This window comes from Brassica oleracea, chromosome C2 (assembly GCF_000695525.1).
Source record: "Brassica oleracea var. oleracea cultivar TO1000 chromosome C2, BOL, whole genome shotgun sequence".
NCBI lineage: Eukaryota > Viridiplantae > Streptophyta > Magnoliopsida > Brassicales > Brassicaceae > Brassica > Brassica oleracea.
This window is the reverse complement of record NC_027749.1, coordinates 15,978,027-15,998,269: the sequence shown is the minus strand read 5'-3', so window position 1 is coordinate 15,998,269 and position 20,243 is coordinate 15,978,027. Positions and strand designations below refer to the sequence as shown.

Genomic DNA, 20,243 nt, shown 5'->3' with positions numbered 1-20,243 from the left:
CTTGAATTTTTTGGATTTTTCTAAAAAAAAAAAGAAAAAAAAAAGATGACCTTTCACGGGCCGCCACGTAGTCAATGGGACCCGTGAACAGTGTAAGGATCAATCCTTATCAAAGGATTTTAAGGATTCTTTTTTGCACAAACTCTAAGAAATTGGGCTCCACATCCTCTAAGGATTCCCTTAAGAGCTTCCATTGTGGGTGCTTTTAGTTAAGTTATCTATGAATAATCTATAATATTTTAGAAAATGCGTGGAAACTGATTGTCTCAGAAGATTTTGTTGAAAAGTGAAAGTAATTTTACTATATAAAATTAAATTTGTCAGACAATCCTATGAAATAAAACACCCACAAATAGCTGATTTTAATATTCACACGATATCTTTTCTGCGTGTCATTGTGGTACTATTTTAATTATTTTTTATTAGTCTGTTTAACCTTGACTGGACCTCTCCACTGCGTCCAATATTTAGGGTTAAAACTTACTGATTTGACCAAAAATTATTTTAACTGATTTACAATTTAGCTATCGAATAAAAACTGAAGTTGAAAATTTACGGCAAACTCAACTTCATTTTTAGAAATGGTAATGTTCAAAATATGTAATAAAAATATGAAATGTTTAGCGCATGTCCAATGGACAGTGGGGGTTGCTCTTACCAAAGAAAGAGATTTTCTTCTTTATGAAACATGAAAATTGAGATATTAATTGAACTAGAGTTGTGTTTCAAAAAAAAAAAAAGATTTGAACCAGAGTTCCTCTCTTGGGCCAAAATACAAAATTAGTGGGCCCAGAGTCAGGCTCCCTTATTCATGATAGAGAGCCCATTATAAGACTGTCTTGCTTCTTTGCTTGCCCGCAGAGGAAGCTAGACGAAGAAAGAGAGAGGATCATCGAAGGAGAAAAAAAAAGAAAAAAAAAAGAAGAAAAGCAATGGAGTCTCCGAAGAAGATAGCTCATGAGATCGGTGGTGTCAAGAGAGACGCTCTTCGATTCGGTCTCAACGGCGTTAAGAGCGACATCGTCGGATCTCACCCACTCGAATCCTCTTACGAATCTGTAATCTTTACCTTCTGCTTCGGTTTATCGAATCAAATCTGTTTGTCTCTCGGGAGATTAGCTAAGAAAGGAACTTAAAGTGCGCTCGATTAGCTTACTTCTTCTCATGTTTGCTGTTTTGGTTTGATTCGAGACACCAATTCGGGTTTCAATCTTACTAGGGCTCTCAGTGGATGAAAATTAGGGTTCTTTTTCTTCTCCGTGGATCAACAGTTACTTTGTTTTGGGTTTCAGGGAAAGAGATCACACGAGGCGACGAAGAGGACAATCATTGGGCATACCTACGGGTCTGCACTTCCATTGAAGATGGATATGGACAGGCAAATTCTCTCACGGTAAGATACTAATATGTGTGGGAACACTGATAGGTCAATACCATCTCTATGACTAGATCAGATTGCTAATAGTTTGTACATGAAGATTATGTATTGTGTGTGAATCTATGCATTGGGAAGCTAGTTTTTTTGTATAAAGTTAGATAAGGTCCTCATTTGTTCATGTCTTTATTTGCAGTATGATAACTGTATGCATTACTGGTTATTTAAGTGCCTTGCCTCGGACTCGGTTCACACTTGAAACTATCTATGTGTGCACTGGGGAGTATATAGGGTGTTAACTCTTTGCTGCATGGATCTCCTGGTGTCAAAGAACAATGTTTGATTGTACTTTTCTCATTGTATCCTTATTTCTCTCTCTGTGGAATATTTAGGTTTCAAAGACCTCCTGGACCAATTCCATCGTCAATGCTCGGGTTAGAAGTCTACACAGGAGCCATTGATAACTTTGGTTTTGAGGATTACTTGAATGGTAATTGTCCTTTACTCCTATCCTATTGCATGTTTCGATGCTACATTCCACTTCTCTAGATCAGTGGATACCCTATTTGATGGTATCTCAGTATGCACTAGCAGAACACTATTAGATGAAAATCCATACTTTGATGCTCGCAAGATGCCATTATTGGTCAGATTAAGTAATGAAAGGGGTCTAAACGTGGCATTTGTTTTAAAATTGGATATCAGATTGTCTGAAACTTGTGTTTGTTGTATCCCTTGCAGATCCTCGTGACTCGGAGACATTCAAGCCGGTAGACTTCCACCACGGGATGGAAGTTCGTCTTGGCATCTCAAAGGGCCCCGTTGCCCCAAGTTTCATGTAAGGCCCGCCCCTCTCATGGGTGGGTTCTGTTGGATGTTCCGTCATTTTGGCTTTTGATTGATAATGAATCAAGTGTATGAACTTATTTCGAAGTTAGACTTCTATTCTCTCTTGTCCTAAAGTTTGAAATCAGATGAAACTGGGCAATGAATATGATCGATTAATTCTACTATGCTGATTCCAACAAATTGAAGACTCACCCGGACCTCATAATCAAAATTCGATTATATTATCTGCTGAACCAAAATGTTTATGTGATATATTTCTTCCATTTTCTATTCATGTTTCTTCTACTAACTCTTCTCATGCTTACGTTGAGACCATAACTTAATGGAAGTTAAGATTAAAAATGTATAATTTCTCTCTTAATATACCCAGTTACCACTAAACCACCTTACTTGGTTTAACCGGTGATGTCATAGGAGGAAACGTTAATTTAATACTCATAAATTATTGACCTCTATAAACGCAAATCGATAAAATAATAAGATAATAATTTTTTAAAAAAATATATGTAAATATATGGTCTCATAAAGATTATAAATTATTAATTTCTATATATACAAATTTTATATAAGTAAGAACCTATTATTATATTTTTTGTTATATTCACAATGAAATTATCTTTATATTTTCTTAACACTTAATAAATTTTTGATGAGATTTAGTAATATTATATCTAAAATCACATTTAAGTTATCTGAGATATATATTATATACATCAAATAATATAATAAAATTAATATAAATGTGAAATTTCAAAAAATAACAACTAATGTCTATACACTAAAATAAAATATTTTTTGTATCTTAGAATAAATATGTTTTAAAATAAAATAAAAACTAAATAAAGAAACTTTTGTAAATTAATATCTTTATAAATTAATAAAAATTTAAAGTCCCTAGAGGCTGTATCGTAGTTTGTTCAGCTGGAACTTGTACACTCTCGCATGGAACTTGTAAACCAAAATTAAGGACAAAACCAATTATATGTAAACACAAAAATACTAGAGTTGCAAAGGCACGCACAGTCACAATGATGGGTTTCACGTGGAGACAGAACATATACTTGCTTGCGTTGCGTCAATACACTACAACGCCCATATGCACACAGCACAGCTCTGAGCCACGTTGGCTTTATTTTAGAGCCAGAGTTGAAAAGGCACATTTGGCTTTTTTTTTTTTTATATAACGTCGATTTATTGATTTAACTTGAACGTAAATGATCATCATGGAGTAATACACTTAAGTACTGCGGTACATAATAATAAAAAGAAAATGCAACACCATCTTCAATTTGTTTTGCCAACAAATCTATAACTTTATTTGCATTTCTTTTTGTCCATTGGAACTTAATATCCTGAAACTTTGCCGCCCACCATTGAATCTCTCTTCTCCAATTATAATATGCAAAATGAAGTCTTTCTTATTAATGATATCTATCGCCTTCTGAAAATCACTTTCTATAATAACTTTTCTGTAACCCAAATTCCAGCAGTGTTGTAAAACCATCAGTATAGCTTTGTAGTTCACTTTCCAAAGCATCATTATTCACCCTCCCCCTCGCTTGAGCCGAACCTTTATAAGAACTATTAGCGTCCCTTATAACCCAACCAGCCGAGCTTTGATTTAGTAGTGGATTATAAGCTCCATCTGTATTACACTTAACCCACCCAATCATAGGTCTCTTCCAATGTAGACACTCAGGCAATTGATGACTCTGTCTCCGTCTTGTATGAATCTCTTCAATCTTACTATCCAGTTGTTTCCATTCTTTTGCATCCTCTCGTGCATATCTCAATAATCTTCTCTAGTGAATTTTCTTTTGCTGGAATATTAACATGTTTCTACTCTTCCATAATCTCCATAGCAACCAGAAAGGCAAATCCTGCATGTTGAGTTGATAAGGCACATTTGGTCTTTAAATATATTATTTTGTAACTGAAATTATTTTTAAATTTCTTTATTTCTTTTTCTTCGAATTATCCATCTCCAACTGCAGATCTTGAAATATTTTTCCTTTATGGTAAGTATATCATACAATAACTAAATTATCCGATTTTGTTTTTAACAATGAGAAAAACTCGAAAAATAACCTCACTCAGAGTCGCAGTCTAAAAAAAACAGTCTCCAGGATCAGGGGTAGTTTCGTCTTAAGCAGAGAAGTAGCACCCTTGCAACATAACCGTTGTAATCTAAAATTCTAGATTTACCCTTAAGGAACCTTTGAGCAAATAGTTAAGAATGCCCCCCAAAATGTAAATAAAGAGAAAGTTAGGGGTCCACATTTATAATATAAAGTAAAAAAACAGAAAGAAACGATTCGCGCGAGCGACAGAGAAGAGAAGAGAGAGAATGAGAAGTTGCTTAGAGACCTTGTCGGACTTCAAATCAGTTTCAGTACCGGAATTTAGGAACTCCGTTTAAATCCGGACCCAACGGAATTTTCAGAGAGAGAGAGTGAAGCCAGAAGTCAAGGGGAGATCGTTCTTTCGTAATTCAGGTCGTTCGAGTGAGAGAAAGTTATGATCTTTATTTGTTCCTGAGAAATTGGGAAAGATGTCTACCACTCCAGCGAAAGCCACAAATCATGATTCGAATGGTAAGGGTCCAGACATGGTGACCCCTGTTACGGGTCGGGTCAGTGAGATCCAGTACGAAGATGATCCTAGAAGATTGCTCTCTGAGCTTCAAAAAGAGGTGGGCTTTTTTAATTCTAATCTGTGTTCTTTGGTTCGTTACTTTCCTCTTTTGTGTGTTGGGTTTCCTGTAATAGATTTGTGTCTCATAATTGCAACGCACGTGGCACTATGTTGACTTTGTAACCAATGTTGTGGCTTTTTATAGATTTCACCTGCAGTTATGGACGTGAAGTTTCAATAGTTCTTACTGTTACTATTATTAGTGCTTCTATTTGATTTTTACTTAGCTGATTTGTTGTTCTGCTGAAGCAGCTTTTTGAGTATCAACACAGTATGGGTCTTCTTCTGCTCGAGAAAAAGGAGTGGAGTTCTAAATACGAAGAGCTTCAACTAGAATTTGAAGATGCAAACGAGTGTCTTAGGAGAGAACGCAATGCGCATCTGGTTGCTATGTCAGATGTTGAGAAGAGGGAAGAGGGTTTGAAGAAAGCTCTGGGGGTTGAGAAGCAATGTGCACTTGATGTAAGAGTCTCCAACTTTCTCTGTAATAATTATGTTTATATTTTTTTGAGATAGTACATATACAATTATACCAAATACTTCAGGCAGATTCGTTCACTCAGATCTTTTATATTTTACATAGTTCCAGTATGATTATTCTAATTGGGTCACTTTTACAAAATTGATGCACCCGGAGAAGGCTCTGCGGGAGCTACGCTCTGAAAACGCAGAGATCAAATTTACAGCTGACTCAAAGTTGACTGAGGCAGATGCATTGGTCAGAAGTGTTGAAGAGAAGTCTCTGGAAGTGGAGGCAAAGCTGCGTGCTGTTGATGCAAGACTTGCTGAAGCTAGTAGGAAGAGTTCAGAGGTGGAGAGGAAGTCCAAGGAGGTGGAAGCTAGAGAAAGTTCTCTTCAAAGAGAGCGGTTTGCCTACATTGCTGAGTACGTACCCTTTATGCTTTGATTGTTATTAGGAGATGACTCATTGGTTTGCTTTTTCTTTCCTCAGACGAGAAGCAGATGAGGCAACCTTGTCAAAGCAGAGGGAGGACTTGCGTGAATGGGAAAAAAAGTTGCAAGAAGGAGAAGAAAGAGTTGCTAAATCTCAAATGATTGTGAAGCAGAGAGAGGATAGAGCAAATGAAAGCGACAAGATTGTCAAGCAAAAGGGAAAAGAACTTGAAGAGGCTCAAAAGAAGATTGATGCTGCTAACCTTGCCTTGAAGAAAAAGGAAGACGATATCACCTCAAGGATAAAAGCTCTTACTTTAAGGGAGCAAGTAAGCAGCTTGTTTTTTTTCTTGTTTAAACTGCTTGGAATCTTGCCCATTTACATACTCTTTTCTGGATGTAGGAAACTGATGTGCTGAAGAAATCCTTAGAGACAAAAGAGCGAGGGCTACTAGCTATGCAAGAGAAACTGGATGCCAGAGAAAAGGCAAGCGCTCTCTATCTCTCTCTTACACGCACACACAAACACACTCTATCTCTCTCTATATAGAAGTATCTTTTTCACCCTCTTTCTGTGGATTATTTGAGCAAAGGATGAAACTTGATGTTTTATTGACCCACTGTTGTGCAATATTTTCCATCAGTATTAGTAGACTGTTTAATTTTATTAGAAGGTTGATATCACATCGTTGTTAGTATTAAATGTGTGCATTCTGAGTTATCTCTCTCTATATAGAAGTATCTTTTTCACCCTCTTTCTGTGGATTATTTGAGCAAAGGATGAAACTTGATGTTTTATTGACCCACTGTTGTGCAATATTTTCCATCAGTATTAGTAGACTGTTTAATTTTATTAGAAGGTTGATATCACATCGTTGTTAGTATTAAATGTGTGCATTCTGAGTTTTGACTGTGCTTTTTTTTTTTTTTTTTTTTTGGGTAATTGACAGGTCGAAGTTCAGCAACTAATTGATGAACACCAAACGAAGTTGGAGGCAACACAGCGTGAGTTTGAGTTGGAAATGGAGCAGAAAAGAAAATCTATTGATGACAGCCTGAGGAGCAAGGTTGTTGAGGTGGAAAAGAGGGAGGCTGAGTGGAAGCACATGGAGGAAAAGGTTGCTAAACGTGAACAGGCATTAGATAGGAAGCTGGAGAAGCATAAAGAAAAAGAAAAAGATTTTGAAACAAGACTGAAAGGCATAAAGGGCAGAGAGATAGCCTTGAGAAGCGAGGAGAAAGCATTGGAAACTGAGAAGAAAAAACTGGCCGAGGATAAGGAAAATATACTCAATCTTATAGCTGAAGTGGAGAAGATAAAGGCTGAGAATGAAGTACAGCTATCAGAAATTCGCGAAGAAAAGGAAGGGCTTAGAGTTACTGAGGAGGAGAGGTCTGAGTATCTTCGTCTGCAAACCGAATTAAAGGAGCAAATAGAAAAATGCAGGTCTCAGCAGGAGCTGCTTGCGAAAGAGGCTGTGGATCTGAAGGCCCAAAGGGAATGTTTTGAGAAAGGATGGGAAGAACTTGACGAGAGGAAAGCTGAGATCGAGTCCGAACTAAAGAATATAACTGATGAGAAAGCAAAACTAGAGAGAAACAATCACTTGGAAGAAGAGAGGTTGAAAAAGGAACATCAAGCAGCAGATGACAACATGAAAAGGGAGCTAGAAACTCTTGAAGTGGCAAAAGCTTCATTTGCAGATACTATGGAGCATGAACGTTCGGCGATCTATAAGAAAGCTGAGAGCGAAAGAAGTCAGCTGCTTCATGATATTGAAATGCTCAAAAGGAAAGTCGAGTCTGATATGCAGAGTAAACTGGAAGAAAGAGAAAAGGAGTTGCAAGCGAAAGAGAAGTTGTTCGAGGAAGAGAGAGAGAAGGAACTGAGCAACATTAATTACCTAAGGGACCTAGCAAGAAGAGAAATGATGGATGTGCAGATCGATAGACAGAGAATAGAGATAGAAAAGCTAGAAACTGATGCTAGCAAGAAACATCTTGAAGAGCAGCAGCCAGAAATCCGGAAAGATGTTGATGACCTTGTTGCCTTAACCAAGAAACTGAAGGAGCAACGGGAGCAATTTATTAGCGAGAGAAACTGTTTCCTTTCTTCCATGGAAAGAAATAGGAACTGCAACCACTGCAGCGAACTGCTTTCAGAGCTCGCTCTTCCTGACATTGACAACCTGGAAATGCCTAATTTGTCAAAACTGGAAAACATTCTTGAGAACGAAGCACCACAGCAGGAGATGAGGGATATATCGCCAACTGCTAGCTCCTTAGGATTGCCAGTTCCTAATGGGACAGTGTCATGGCTACGGAAATGTACTTCGAAGATTCTTAAGTTGTCCCCAATAAAAATGGGAGAAACCTCTGCTACTCTAAATTTTGCTGACCAGGAACCTGAGTCTACTGAGCAAGCTAACGTGAACAGTGGGCCATCAACTATGCTTCAGGTCCAGTCTGAAAGCGAGACAAAAGAAGTTGAAGTCGCCAATGCAAACTCAGACGGTGATCAAAGCAACATCAACAGAAAGGCTCAAGAAGTTGATGCAGATTCTTTGTCTAATCCAAATGGTGATGGTCAATCACGCATGAGAGGGAAAGCCAGAGTCAGAAGAACACGTTCTGTCAAAGCTGTTGTCGAAGACGCCAAAGCTATCTATGGAGAATCTATAGAACTCAGTGATTCCGTTGATTCAATAGAAAATGTTGAGGACGCTGCTAAAGGAAAAGATGAAAGCACGAGTGAACCTGGTCGTTCTGATAAAGGAGCTTCAAAGAATGGACGGAAACGTGGACGTATGGGCTCTTTGCGAACTTGTACTACTGAGCAGGATGGTAATGAGAGTGATGGAAAATCAGATAGTGTCACCGGAGGAGAACGTCAGCGTGGGAAGAGGCGGCAAAAGGTTGCATCAGAGCAACAACAAGAAGTTGTGGGACAAAGATATAATCTCCGGCGATCTACAAGGTTACTTCAAATCTCATTTACATTCAAATCTTATTCTTCTTTTTTGTTCAGTCTAATCATTAACTGTTTTGACATTTGGGTTATTAGGGTGGCTGGAAAAACCTCACTTGGTAAGAAGAATGAAGAGACTACTGGTGGAGTGCAACAAGACGATGGTATTTACTGTACTCAAACCACTGCCACAGCATCAGTAGGCGTTGCTCTTAGCGATAATGGAGTAAGCACGAATGTGGTGGAGGTAAAATGCTCTTACAAACAACTAAAGCTTTCACCTCGTTTTTTTTTCCTTTTCTTTTGATTTCTCTTTCTTGACTAATCTGTTTATTTCAATCTGTTTCAACAGCGTGAAGCCATGGCAGACTTCGAGGATACACATGCTGGTTCTCCCAAAAGAATAGGTGAGAGTGGAGAAATGAGTGAAGAAGATGTGAACAAAACACCTCAAAGGGCTGACTCTGGAAACGAGTATGACGGTGAAGAAGATGAATCGGAATCAGAACATCCCGGGAAAGTCTCCATTAGTAAGAAGCTCTGGACTTTCCTGACGACGTAGCCCCATCTTTGATCAGGATGTAGTTCGCATATGGTGCTATAATCTGTTGACAATGTTAGTGGTTGCTTCTTTATCTCTAGTTTATCTTAGGAGCCTTTTTGTATGGATCTTTGTTGCCAAAGTGTAGTGATTTCTTTCTAGCTTTCTACCACTTTGTGCTATCTGGTTAAGAGTATACTTCTTTGGTCTGTTTTAGATGATTATTTGATTTTATGAGAGTGATCTCCCTGTAACCACAAAGTGTTTTCATTTGATTCATCTTTTTTTTTTTTTTCCTATTTCTCTGGATTGTTTAAACGATTCTCATCAACTCTTAGATGTGTCAAATAAAGCGGGCACAAAGATCAAGTGTGATGGATTTTAACGACTTCAGATAAAGTGCGAGAGATCTTCTAGATTAGGTGGATGGAAGATTTGCAGTACAATTGGTAATGGAGTGTACCAAATCTTAGACGGAAACGAGAAAGCAAGATGATGCAAATCAGACGAAACAAACATCTGTTCTTTCCAAGATTATTCAAGCTATAATTAAGATATAAGCATTAGGCGCCTATCTTATTCTTTCTCTATTGAACACTACCAAGATCCTTAGCGACAAAACTAAAGGACAACAACACTCTGACCATTCTTGACAGAAATGGACAACGATAAGTATTTGATGTAAGAGAAGGGTTTTATGATCTGTACATTTTCTTCTATAAGCAGCATCACAATCATAAGGAATGTACAAACTAAGTCCTTTGGCTCTTCTTTAGTGCCGCAAACCACTCCTAAAGAAGTGCTCCTTCGTATCTCTGAGAACAGAAGAGAGTAACATCAAGTTTAAAAAGATGGAGTTGCAGAGATGAGTAAAATCATAAGAAATACCAATAAAAAATTTACCTGCAGCGTGGTATGGAGCAAGTGGGATCTTGGCAATGGAATGCGTGAATACTTATCATCTGCCGAAGATTATTGCAAATCTTACAAGCTCCTCTCTTTTTGATTTCGCACACTGCGCTGTGACTGAATAGTGTTTTAACATCATCGCATTTCGGGTGTGAGCAGGAACCAGTGGCCATGGTTCTGCACGTATGTGCATGCAACAAAGCCTCTATTATCCCAAGAGCCTGCGAGTAAGTTGCATAATATAAGAAAACAAATAAAATATAAAAACCAAAGAAAGAAACAGAGTAAAGGTTTTGGTTTGACCAAAAAATAAAATATACTCACCCCTACGGTTCTAGGCGGCGTCCCGTGCGTGGAAGGGGTCATTGGGAAGAGATGAAGCAGACGAAGGACTGTGTTCTTCTTGTTATAACATGCAGTGCAAACACGGCAACCCGAACAAATCAAACAAGAGTAGTAAATCGTTTTTGAAACATCCTTTTGGCAGGTCGTACAAGTCACTTGAAAGAAGCTGCTGTTGGAGTTCTCAGAATGATGCTTGTCTGAAGAGTGAAGATGGTGAAGTATCATCATCGAAGAATGCTTGGCGCGTCGGAGCGTGTCAAAGCTGTAGTTATGCTTCTGAGAAAAGCCTAAGAACACTTGTCTGCTCTCGAACATACTGTTTTCTAGGATGACATCATTATCCTCAGTTGTTGTAGATTGTATGCCGTTCACCTGAACCTGTAAAAGTAAAACAAAACCCAATCTTCAAAAAAATTCACTTTTCAATCCCTAAACTAGAGAAAATCAAAACAAGAATTCTGATAATAACCTTTGACAGCGAATGCTTCTCTTTGTCATTTATAGTATGTGTGTGTTCTCCAGGAACCTCTTCTTCTGCATCATAGCATCTGTTTGCAATGAAGGGTTTTGTTAACATAACCGAAATAAATTACACAGAGAGAGAGAGAGAAAAGGTGATTACCTTTCACACAATTGAAGATTCTTGCACTTCCCGCAGAACCATCTCAATCCCGACAGTATGGCCTTTGAGCAGCGTGTGCATGAATAATTCAACTCCACCACCATGAAATCCTCCTTGTTTTGAGATATCAATTTGTCAAGCTATACAAAACAAGAATACTCCAAAGGTTAAGCAAAGGAATGTATCCATATGTAAATTTTAAGTGCATTCAAAACGTATAATGATCATATAACCTTTTGCATCATGAGAATGTTTTTGGCATCATCAACGTCAAGATCATCCTTGCTTTTGACACCCTTTAGTGCTCTTCTAGAAAGCGATTTAACCTTCTTCTGCAACTCGTCCACACTTTCTCTCTCAAAAGCCTGAGTCAGGAGCTCAGCATTATCGGACCAGAAAGATCCTTCAAAGTAAGGCAAGCGTGCAGCTGTAATGTTGCAGGTAGATTCTTCTGCCGAAACGAAGAACCGATCATACAAGTTTGTAACACTCGTTACTACCCTCTGCTTGGTTGCTTTATCCAGCAACGACTGATACCTGCAATAATGTTTATAATTTTAAAATCCAATTTCCTCGCAATCATAAAAGCCAAGTAGAGAGGAAGAAAAGACAGACCATTGACGAAGCTTCCTAGTGTTGGGTGTTTGCTGAGTCTTAGGATGAGAATACATAATGTAGTCTTCTCCTTTTCGAGGTGGACACGCCCATATATAACCCGTAGCGAAACCACGAATCTTACAATACTCAAGATACCCAATCTATCAAAAAGAAAAAGAAAAAGAAAAAGTCAATAACAACTTTGATTCTAAGAAACTTAGTCCTAAACAAAGAAAAATAATGAATGGATTACCAATATTTCATGATAAACGAAAGTTCGAAGAGCTTCTCCTGAGAATGTCACTCTCTCGGGTCTAAAGTACTTGACCGAATCGAGGTACAAGATGTATATGCTGCGCTGGTTTGGCTGGCTACATTCTGATCCAAACTCTTGAACAAACAACGCAAAGATGCATATATCAACTCCTTCGACTTTCTGGAACAAAAGAATGACCTGAAACAATCGAAATTAGTTACAGCAAAGCACGGTCTGAGATGCACAACTGAATCGAAAGAAGAATATGACTTCTCACCTTTGATCTGTAAGGGAATTCACTAGGGTAGTGTTCTTTGTGAAGCAAGTCGGCAAATGTTTTGTTGACGTATGAGGTTTTGTCAGCTGAAAACACGACTCTGAGAGTAAGGTCATCAGGTTCGTGTACATCATCAACGCTCTTCCCATTAGCCTTTGCCGTTTGGAGTCTTTCTTCTTTGAGGCGTCTGGATAGCCTCCGTTCTATAAAGTGGCTGAGGATGGTTTCAGGCAAATCTTTCGCCCCCAGATCTGTATTCTCGATACTTTTACGCTCCTTCAGCAAACAGTAGGGACAAATGTAGTCTGCTGTTTTGTCAATGTCTTTTTGTTGATTGTAGAGACCACATATCTGATGTTGCCACTTTTCGCAAGATTCACAATAAACCCACTGCACCACAGAAAAAAGTAACTTAAGTTGTAAAACATGATGTACTTAGAAAGATATATATAGGGACAGAGAGAGATGAAGTTTACCTCTTCTGTGTGTTGATTGTCAGCGTTACACATTTTAAGCATATTGGCTCTTGCGACAGTGACTCCAAATAACGTGAAGTTTTTTCTGCTGCGATTGTAGCAGGGATTACAGATTTGATGTTGCGCATCACTTATTTTTTCCTCGGGGATGTAATATGAAGATTTGTCTTTGATTTTGCGGGAGCAAAGAGAACAGTAGATTGGTTGTGCTGGTAACACGAGTGTGCCATTGCCACACAATTGACATAGATCCTTTTGGTCACAAGTTTCTCCAATTCCTCCCTGTGGAAAAAAAGAAGAAGATTAATTAGCAAACAAATAAAAAAACAATGGATAAGGCCAAACAATTGTTACCTGAGTACTTCCCTCCTTGAGGCTCTTAATATGCAACTTTATTTCTTCTTCTGTGAAACGTTCCACCAGTGAGACACCTCTCTTGTTACGCTTTTCCATAGGCACTGAGTCAACATTAACCTCAAACTTAGTCTGTTCTCCACATTCCATCGGCTCAACAATGTCCTCTCCAGGTCCTAGTTTCTCATGCTTCAGCGGCCTTTCCTCGGTTTGAATCTCTCTCTCGACGGTATAGAAGTCGTCAAAAGAATAAACCCGGGTTGCATGTGGTCTTGCAGGTTTCACAGTTTTGCTAGTACCAAGACCCTGAACATGCTTACTGTTCAAAGGAGAATTGTCCATCACATCTACCTTGGTTATGTCAGAACAACCGCTGACATTCTCAGGGCTATAAGCTGGCGTTCTGGGTGTATTGAAACATCTTCTAGCACATGAAGAAACATCATCAAATCCTTTCATCGGAATGGGAACTTTCTGCTCGGGACATAGCTGAAGAGGAGGGAGTCTTGATGAATCGTTCCAAGGAGGAAGACTCAGCTTTATTGGTGTTTCAGCTCTCTGACGCTTTGACGGATAATCACCAATCTCTGACTTGAATATCTCTCCAAAAAACTCCACACTCTGATCCTTATCAGACCCAAAGTTTAACAGTCTTGGAACTCCGATATTATAATTAAATCTTCTGGATGCTAAGTACTGGGCCTTTCTATCAGATGCAACATCCAAATCAGGTAGCATGTTCAACTGATGATTGAAAACATGAAGGTCTGGTTGATTAGCATTGGGGTTAAGATAGGCAGGCATCATACCCCTATACCATTCAGAAGACGGCTGCATTGGCTTATAATCAACTGATTCTGAACATTCCCTGCACATTACGATCAAAGGAACATTGAGAATGTTAGGATCATGCAGGTGCTTATGGTCTCAAAAGAAACAATCAGAGAGAAGCTACCAAATCGACAGTATCTAGTAGATTGTTTTTGCTTGTTCCACAAGTTAAGACTAAGTGATGGATCAAGACTCAACACAAACAAAAACAACAGAGATCGATAAATCCACCTGAAAGGAATCAATCAAATTCACACTCGATTTCACAACCTAAAAGCTAATCAAACAATCAGTGATCTCAAAAACAAAATTAGCTCCAGACAAGGCTTAAAGGTTGATGCTTTTTTTTACGAAACCCCCAAATTGATTTAACATTCTCCCTAAAAAAGAACCTCAATTTCGAAGCTCGAAACCCTAAGCGACGCATCACGAAGACCTAATTACATACGTAAGCTACAATGCATACTCCCCCGACGAAAACCCCTCTGTAATCGGTAGGGACAAGTAACGAAATCGCACGAAGAGGAACCCCGACAAAACCCTAAATCCAAGAAGAACGAAGGAGGAAGACGAACGAACGAACCTCTTGTTCAAAATTCGAATGGTGTTTACTGTGTGGGGTTGGGTTCGCGCGCGCAAGTAGTGGGAGAAAGACAAAGAAAAGATGTTGAAAGTGAAAGTCTTCGTTGATTGATCTCTCTCTCTCTCTCTTGTTGTTTGCTTAGGGTTTCGGCAATTTCTTAATCTAAAGTATTGTTTCTTTGATTAATTTATAGCCACTTTATCTCTAGTTTCGAGGGTTTCTCTCTAATTTAATGTCTTTTTACGAGTTTTTTTTTTATCTATTTAACTTCGGTTTTTTCCTAATCACTTTCGGTTTAGTATTTCGGTTTTTCACTTTTCAATCTAACTATCTATCTCTTTATATAATTGTATCTATTAATTAATTATCCCAACTTTATCACTTACAATTGACATTTAAAGCTTATGATGTGATGTGATTAATGTTTGCTTAAAATCTACATGTCACTGCTACATATATCCTCTAAGTTTATGTCACTAGATTTTAGTAGTAAAAAGTCTAATCACCGGGTATGTAGAAAGCATACATAGATCTGTGTAATTGGGTAATTCTTTAAATATTAACAAAATAAAATAATAAATATATAATAATTAATTAATATTCTATTGTCAATTTTGAATTATGTTATAATTTATATGTATGATTTGTTATAAATAATATTATGCTATTTTAATTAGACACGCGTGTTTGAAAGTTTGAAAGTATAATGTAAAGTCGGTTTGGTTATTCTTTGGATATATTAGATTGCATCTAATTCTCTAGATTTAACCGTAATATTTTTTGTTCTTAATAGATTAAAATCTTGACTAAATTATGTTATTTTCATTTAGTTAGTTGTTGTTTTAGCTTTCTACATATAATTTAGTAAATTTGTGTATAATGTAATTTATTACTATTTGAAAATCAAATAAAGAAATAAATTGTTGATAATTCAAAAATATTCATTCCAAGATGAAATACAAAGTTTGATACAAAAGCAAACGGATAACATAAAATCTCCAGAAACAAAAACCTAAAAACATGCGAGTAGAACCCACAACGGGCAATTTACGACCAAAACATAAACAACAAACTAAACCATCAACACAAACCATAGGATAATCTAGTGCAATAAACCTTATAAATAGCAGAAAGCAGTGAACTGGATATTTTGATATTGTCCATTGTTCAATCAAAAAGGATATTTTGATACCGTCCTCGACCAGCCAAACAGAAACATCCACTTGTAGAACCCAAAACACTACATCTTCTCAATCTGAATCTATTGTTACTGCCTATGACCTGCCAGACGATACCATCCCTCACTCGAACCCAAGAACCAAGACTTCATAATCTGACAAGAAGGATCGCTTCCAGACAACCTTTTGGATACGCTTGAACTCTCTGGCGTCCACTTTACGCCTAGATAGAAGCCCACCATAAACCTTCTTACAATCAAACCCCATCAATCGAAATCCAATACGGATACAAACCTTAACAACAAACCGACCAGAGCTCACTGCAACCACCACAACATGAAGATAAAACTGCAACTGAAACTTCACCGCGCACCAGACCAAAAATAAGGACAGGATCAGTGAGCTACCCGAGGATTTGCTTCTTTAGATATTGTCTTTCATTCCAACAAAAATGTCATAGCCACCAGTATTTTGTATAAACGATGGCGCTCTCTTTGTAAATGATGCGGAAGAATCTCAAGTTTTGTTTGTGTCACAAATGATCTCGAGAGATTTTCAGATAATGTACGCATGTGTTTGGTTTCACATAAGGCTCTGATTTGTCTCAAGACGATGCAAGACGATGAATCTTCTCTATTAAAAGAGAAGTACTATTTTCATCTACCATAAAAAAGTCATACTAGTCTTATTTAGGTCCATTTCATTAATTACATTTATTTAATTATTTATATTAATCTATTCAATATATAAAGATATTAATAATAAATCAATTTTAATTGTAAATGTAAATTTTATTTTTAGTTATAACAAAATGTTAAGAAAAATCTAACAAAATCTTTCTAAAATTTAAAATATTTTATTTAAATTAATACCATTGATTAATTTCGTAATTAATAATAAATACTATTATACATTAATTTAAATAAAATTTTATTATGAAACAAAATAAAATAAAAGTGTATGCTATTTTTCAAATTTTATAATTATATTCTATATCTTCTTTATTAAAAGAAATACCATAAAAATCATAATAGGTCTTTTTCATCAATTACATCTATTTGACTATTTAAGTTATTCTATTTCATATAAGTTTTATAGTATAACTAAATAAAATTTTAAAATGTATTGTATTCAGTCTGTAAAAATTAGAAAAAATGAAGGTGATTCTCAATTTTTTTTATTTCATACTATGAATTTATTTTACCAAACTCGAAAATATATTAATATATAATAACAATTAATAATAAAGTAAAATATATAAAACAAATCATTATATATTAATAATATCGAATAAGAAACATAACCAATAACATTATAGATTTACACAATATATAATAATAAAATGTAAATATCTTTTAAAGTTTTGCGATGGTATCCGTTAAATATTTATAAAATGAAAATCTACCCGCACATCCGTACGGGTGAAAAATCTAGTATGTTGTTAATCCTTTATATGGCTGTTCTAGTCTTTAAAATTTGGAGGTGATGCGATATTTGAGATTCCGATGTGAAGACTTTCAGTATTGATGTGCCATTCTTGTAGAGTCTTAACAATTCTGAAAATGAAAATTTTGAAGAGTATTGAGTCTGTGATAATTTCCTACTGGTAGCATTTCCTATCAGCTGGTGTGCATGGAGCTACAAAGATATTGTTATAAGTTTTAACGGACACAAGAAGATAAAGCAAAACAGCTAACTTGTTCAATTATACCCAATTTTTATGTCTTTGCATGTCAAAACAGCAATTGGTCGAAACTCGAAGCTAAGGATCCAGCATTCAAGTCTAAGAGCATCCGCATTAGCGGTTTTAGACGGGTTCATGGGCTCGATATCTTAGGCCCCTAGGAAATAAAAGAAAATGAAAATGGGTTAATTCTGATGAACCGGGCCTTACGCGTGAACCCGTATGAAGCGGGTTCAAGCCACGCGTCGTGCTCTCACTGGTTTATCGATTCTGCGTTGAAGAGGAGGAAAGTAGGGCATCCTCGTTAATTGTTTCATTTTCCCTTCTCTCCAAAAATACTAGGGTTTCGCTCTGAGAGCCGATTTATCGTGCGACGACGACTCCCAGAGGTTTTCTGCATCTAATCGACGACGGACTCTCTTCTCCACGAGCTCAGGTCAGTATCGAGTAGAGTGACGGTTTTATCGGGTCGATTTTGGGGTCGAAAGCCTTTTTTTGATTTTGAAATCAATTTGGGGGTTTCGAGTAAGGGATCTAAATCGATATATGGGTTTCGATAAAGGGTTGTAGCTCGTGATGGTGGTTTGATTTAGGGTTCGTTTCTCTGAGATTTCAAATCGAGTTATGGGTTTCGAGTAATGGTTGTAAATCGATTTGTGGGTTTCGTTTTATGGTTTAATTCGTCAAGAGGGAAAACTTTAAGGTTTCGTTTAATCATTATGTTTCGTTATTATGGTTTAATAATTTTGAATTATTTGACAGATGGATCCGGCAGAAGAGAGAAGACATTCAAAGAGGCAAAACCACCACATCAACATGTTAGGGTTCGTGGCCGATTCAGAATACGGGATTCCTAGAAGGTGTCCGTGTGGTGGGAGACTCATTAATGAGGTTCGCGGGAAGGAGGACTACGACACTCTTCCTGGGAAGCGGTTCTTCACCTGCAAAAACTACGAGTTAAGTGTGCTTTTTCACCGTCTGATTATCGTTGATGTTTTCCATTATCGAAAAGACTCTGATTATTCTTTATGTTGTAACCAAGGCTGATGGGTTACATTATCGTCAGCCTTGGGTGATAGGTGTGCAGGAGGAGCTCGAAAGGCTGACAAAACGGGTGGAGGAGGCTGAGCAGGTGATGATGGGGGTGTCGAATCTCAGTAAACAGATTGAGACACTTGAGGTATGTGAACATTGTTTAGCTCTTTCATCGCTCTTACATGATAGTTATCTACTTTTATTACTGTGACTAACACATTTTCATTGATGTTTCCATGTCCAGGAAGAGGTTAAAATCCTCTCCGGCAGGTAGACTACCTCACTGTGCAGGTCGATACCCTCGAGAAGGTCTGCTTCGACTGACAAGCAAAGGTTAGACTCAACTAAACTGTTTCTCTGCTCAGTGCTATGTCTCGGTTGAAGTAGAAGTAGAGCTAGAACTAGAACTAAAGTACAACGAGAACTAGAACTAGAACTTAGAAAAACTAACATTAATTCTCGGTTGAACTTGAACTTATAAAAACTACAACTACAACTATAGGTAAAGTAAACTAGAAGGAGAAGTAGAAGTTGAACTAGAACTTATAAAAGCTATCATTAATTCTCTGTTAGTTGGTTGGTTGGTCGATGTGATTAATGTTCGATTGTACTTAGCCGTAGTTAATTTTTCCCCTGATTTGATGTCTATTAACTGCTCATTGCTATTTAGTTGTTGTGTAATGGCTTCTGTAATGAATGTTTGGTAGGTAGAGTTAGTTTAATTGTTCTCTCATTTCAAAGGTAAAAACTAGTTTAAAAACATAGCAAATCAACCCTTAAAAATCACAGAAACATCTAAACACCAAACGAAACCAAAACACAAAATGGACCATTTTTCCCTTAACTCTCCCAGGTTTGTTAACCTTTTAGCTTCGCAGAGCAGTCCACCAATAGACGTAGACTCTGCTGAGGCAGCTGTTAACTCTCCCGGGTTAGTTAAACCAGCGGAAAGGAGAAAGTGGTCAACCAAAGAAGACATTGTCCTGATCAGTGCTTGGTTGAACACTAGCAAGGATCCCATAACATTCCTTCCCAACTCACCACTTATCTCCCTAGTTCTTGATGAGCAGAAGTTAGGAGCGTTTTGGAAGAGAATAGAGGAGTATTTCAATTCAAGTCCTCAGCTCATTGGCTCCCTTCCTAGAGAGTGGAGTCAATGTAAGCAGAGGTGGGGAAGGGTGAATGCGGAGGTGTGCAAGTTTGTGGGATGCCATGAAACCGCTTTGAAGGAGCAAGCGAGTGGCCAAAGTGAGAATGATGTCATGAAGGCTGCGCATGACATCTTCTTAAATGACTATCATGTCAAGTTCACCCTTGAACATTGCTGAAGGGAACTTAGGTTCGATCAGAAATGGAGATCACACTCTCAGTCCAAGAAGAAAAGGAAGGAAGCTTGTGCGGATGTGGTGCCTGACGAGGAGGAGTTTAGGCCTCCGGGTGTTAAGGCTAGCAAAGCAGCCAAACGCAAGAAGCCGAACAAAGCAGTTTTTGATCAAATACAGAGCATCCTAGCTCAGAAAAATACCATATCCAAACAAAAGATCCTTGATCGTCTCCTAGCCAAAAACATAGACACACTGTCTGATCATAAAGTGGCTCTTAAAAATAAACTCATCACTGAAATGCTTTGATTTGGTAAGTGTATTACCTTGTTTTGCTTTATTGAATCTGTTCTCTTTTCTTTTGCAGGTCACGGGTTGGAGGTCACTGTGTTGCAGGTCACGGGTTGGAAGGTCATGGTGTTGATGGTAGTTCTGTACGTTTGTTTGTTTGCG

The 20,243-nt window shown here is 37.6% G+C and overlaps 3 protein-coding genes across 4 annotated transcripts; 2 read left to right on the top strand and 1 right to left on the bottom strand.

Moving 5' to 3' along the window:
* The first annotated feature begins 838 nt into the window (after window positions 1–838).
* On the top strand, window positions 839–2,404 carry LOC106325059 (cyclin-B1-2-like). Its single transcript, XM_013763085.1, has 4 exons — window positions 839–1,058; window positions 1,293–1,393; window positions 1,768–1,865; window positions 2,117–2,404. The coding sequence occupies exons 1-4, from the start codon at window positions 933–935 to the stop codon at window positions 2,215–2,217; spliced, it is 426 nt and encodes a 141-aa protein (XP_013618539.1). The 5' UTR covers window positions 839–932; the 3' UTR covers window positions 2,218–2,404.
* A 2,151-nt stretch (window positions 2,405–4,555) lies between these two features.
* Window positions 4,556–9,591, top strand: LOC106327413 (protein CROWDED NUCLEI 1-like). Of its 2 annotated transcripts, none has more exons than XM_013765558.1 (8): window positions 4,556–4,916; window positions 5,171–5,380; window positions 5,559–5,803; window positions 5,871–6,141; window positions 6,216–6,299; window positions 6,763–8,789; window positions 8,877–9,027; window positions 9,133–9,591. In XM_013765558.1, the coding sequence occupies exons 1-8, from the start codon at window positions 4,776–4,778 to the stop codon at window positions 9,340–9,342; spliced, it is 3,339 nt and encodes a 1,112-aa protein (XP_013621012.1). In that variant the 5' UTR covers window positions 4,556–4,775; the 3' UTR covers window positions 9,343–9,591. The 2 variants fall into 2 exon arrangements, with proteins under 2 accessions (XP_013621012.1, XP_013621011.1); XM_013765557.1 differs by having other exon boundaries at window positions 5,550–5,803.
* Window positions 9,592–9,863: 272 nt separating this feature from the next.
* LOC106325384 (histone acetyltransferase HAC2) lies at window positions 9,864–14,716 on the bottom strand. The gene is made up of 12 exons (XM_013763439.1): window positions 14,572–14,716; window positions 13,158–14,025; window positions 12,804–13,085; window positions 12,328–12,717; window positions 12,048–12,248; window positions 11,813–11,955; window positions 11,431–11,734; window positions 11,198–11,337; window positions 11,045–11,123; window positions 10,555–10,953; window positions 10,225–10,451; window positions 9,864–10,136 (listed from the first exon to the last, which is right to left on the bottom strand). The coding sequence occupies exons 2-12, from the start codon at window positions 13,992–13,994 to the stop codon at window positions 10,094–10,096; spliced, it is 3,045 nt and encodes a 1,014-aa protein (XP_013618893.1). The 5' UTR covers window positions 13,995–14,025; window positions 14,572–14,716; the 3' UTR covers window positions 9,864–10,093.
* Between the last annotated feature and the right edge of the window lie 5,527 nt (window positions 14,717–20,243).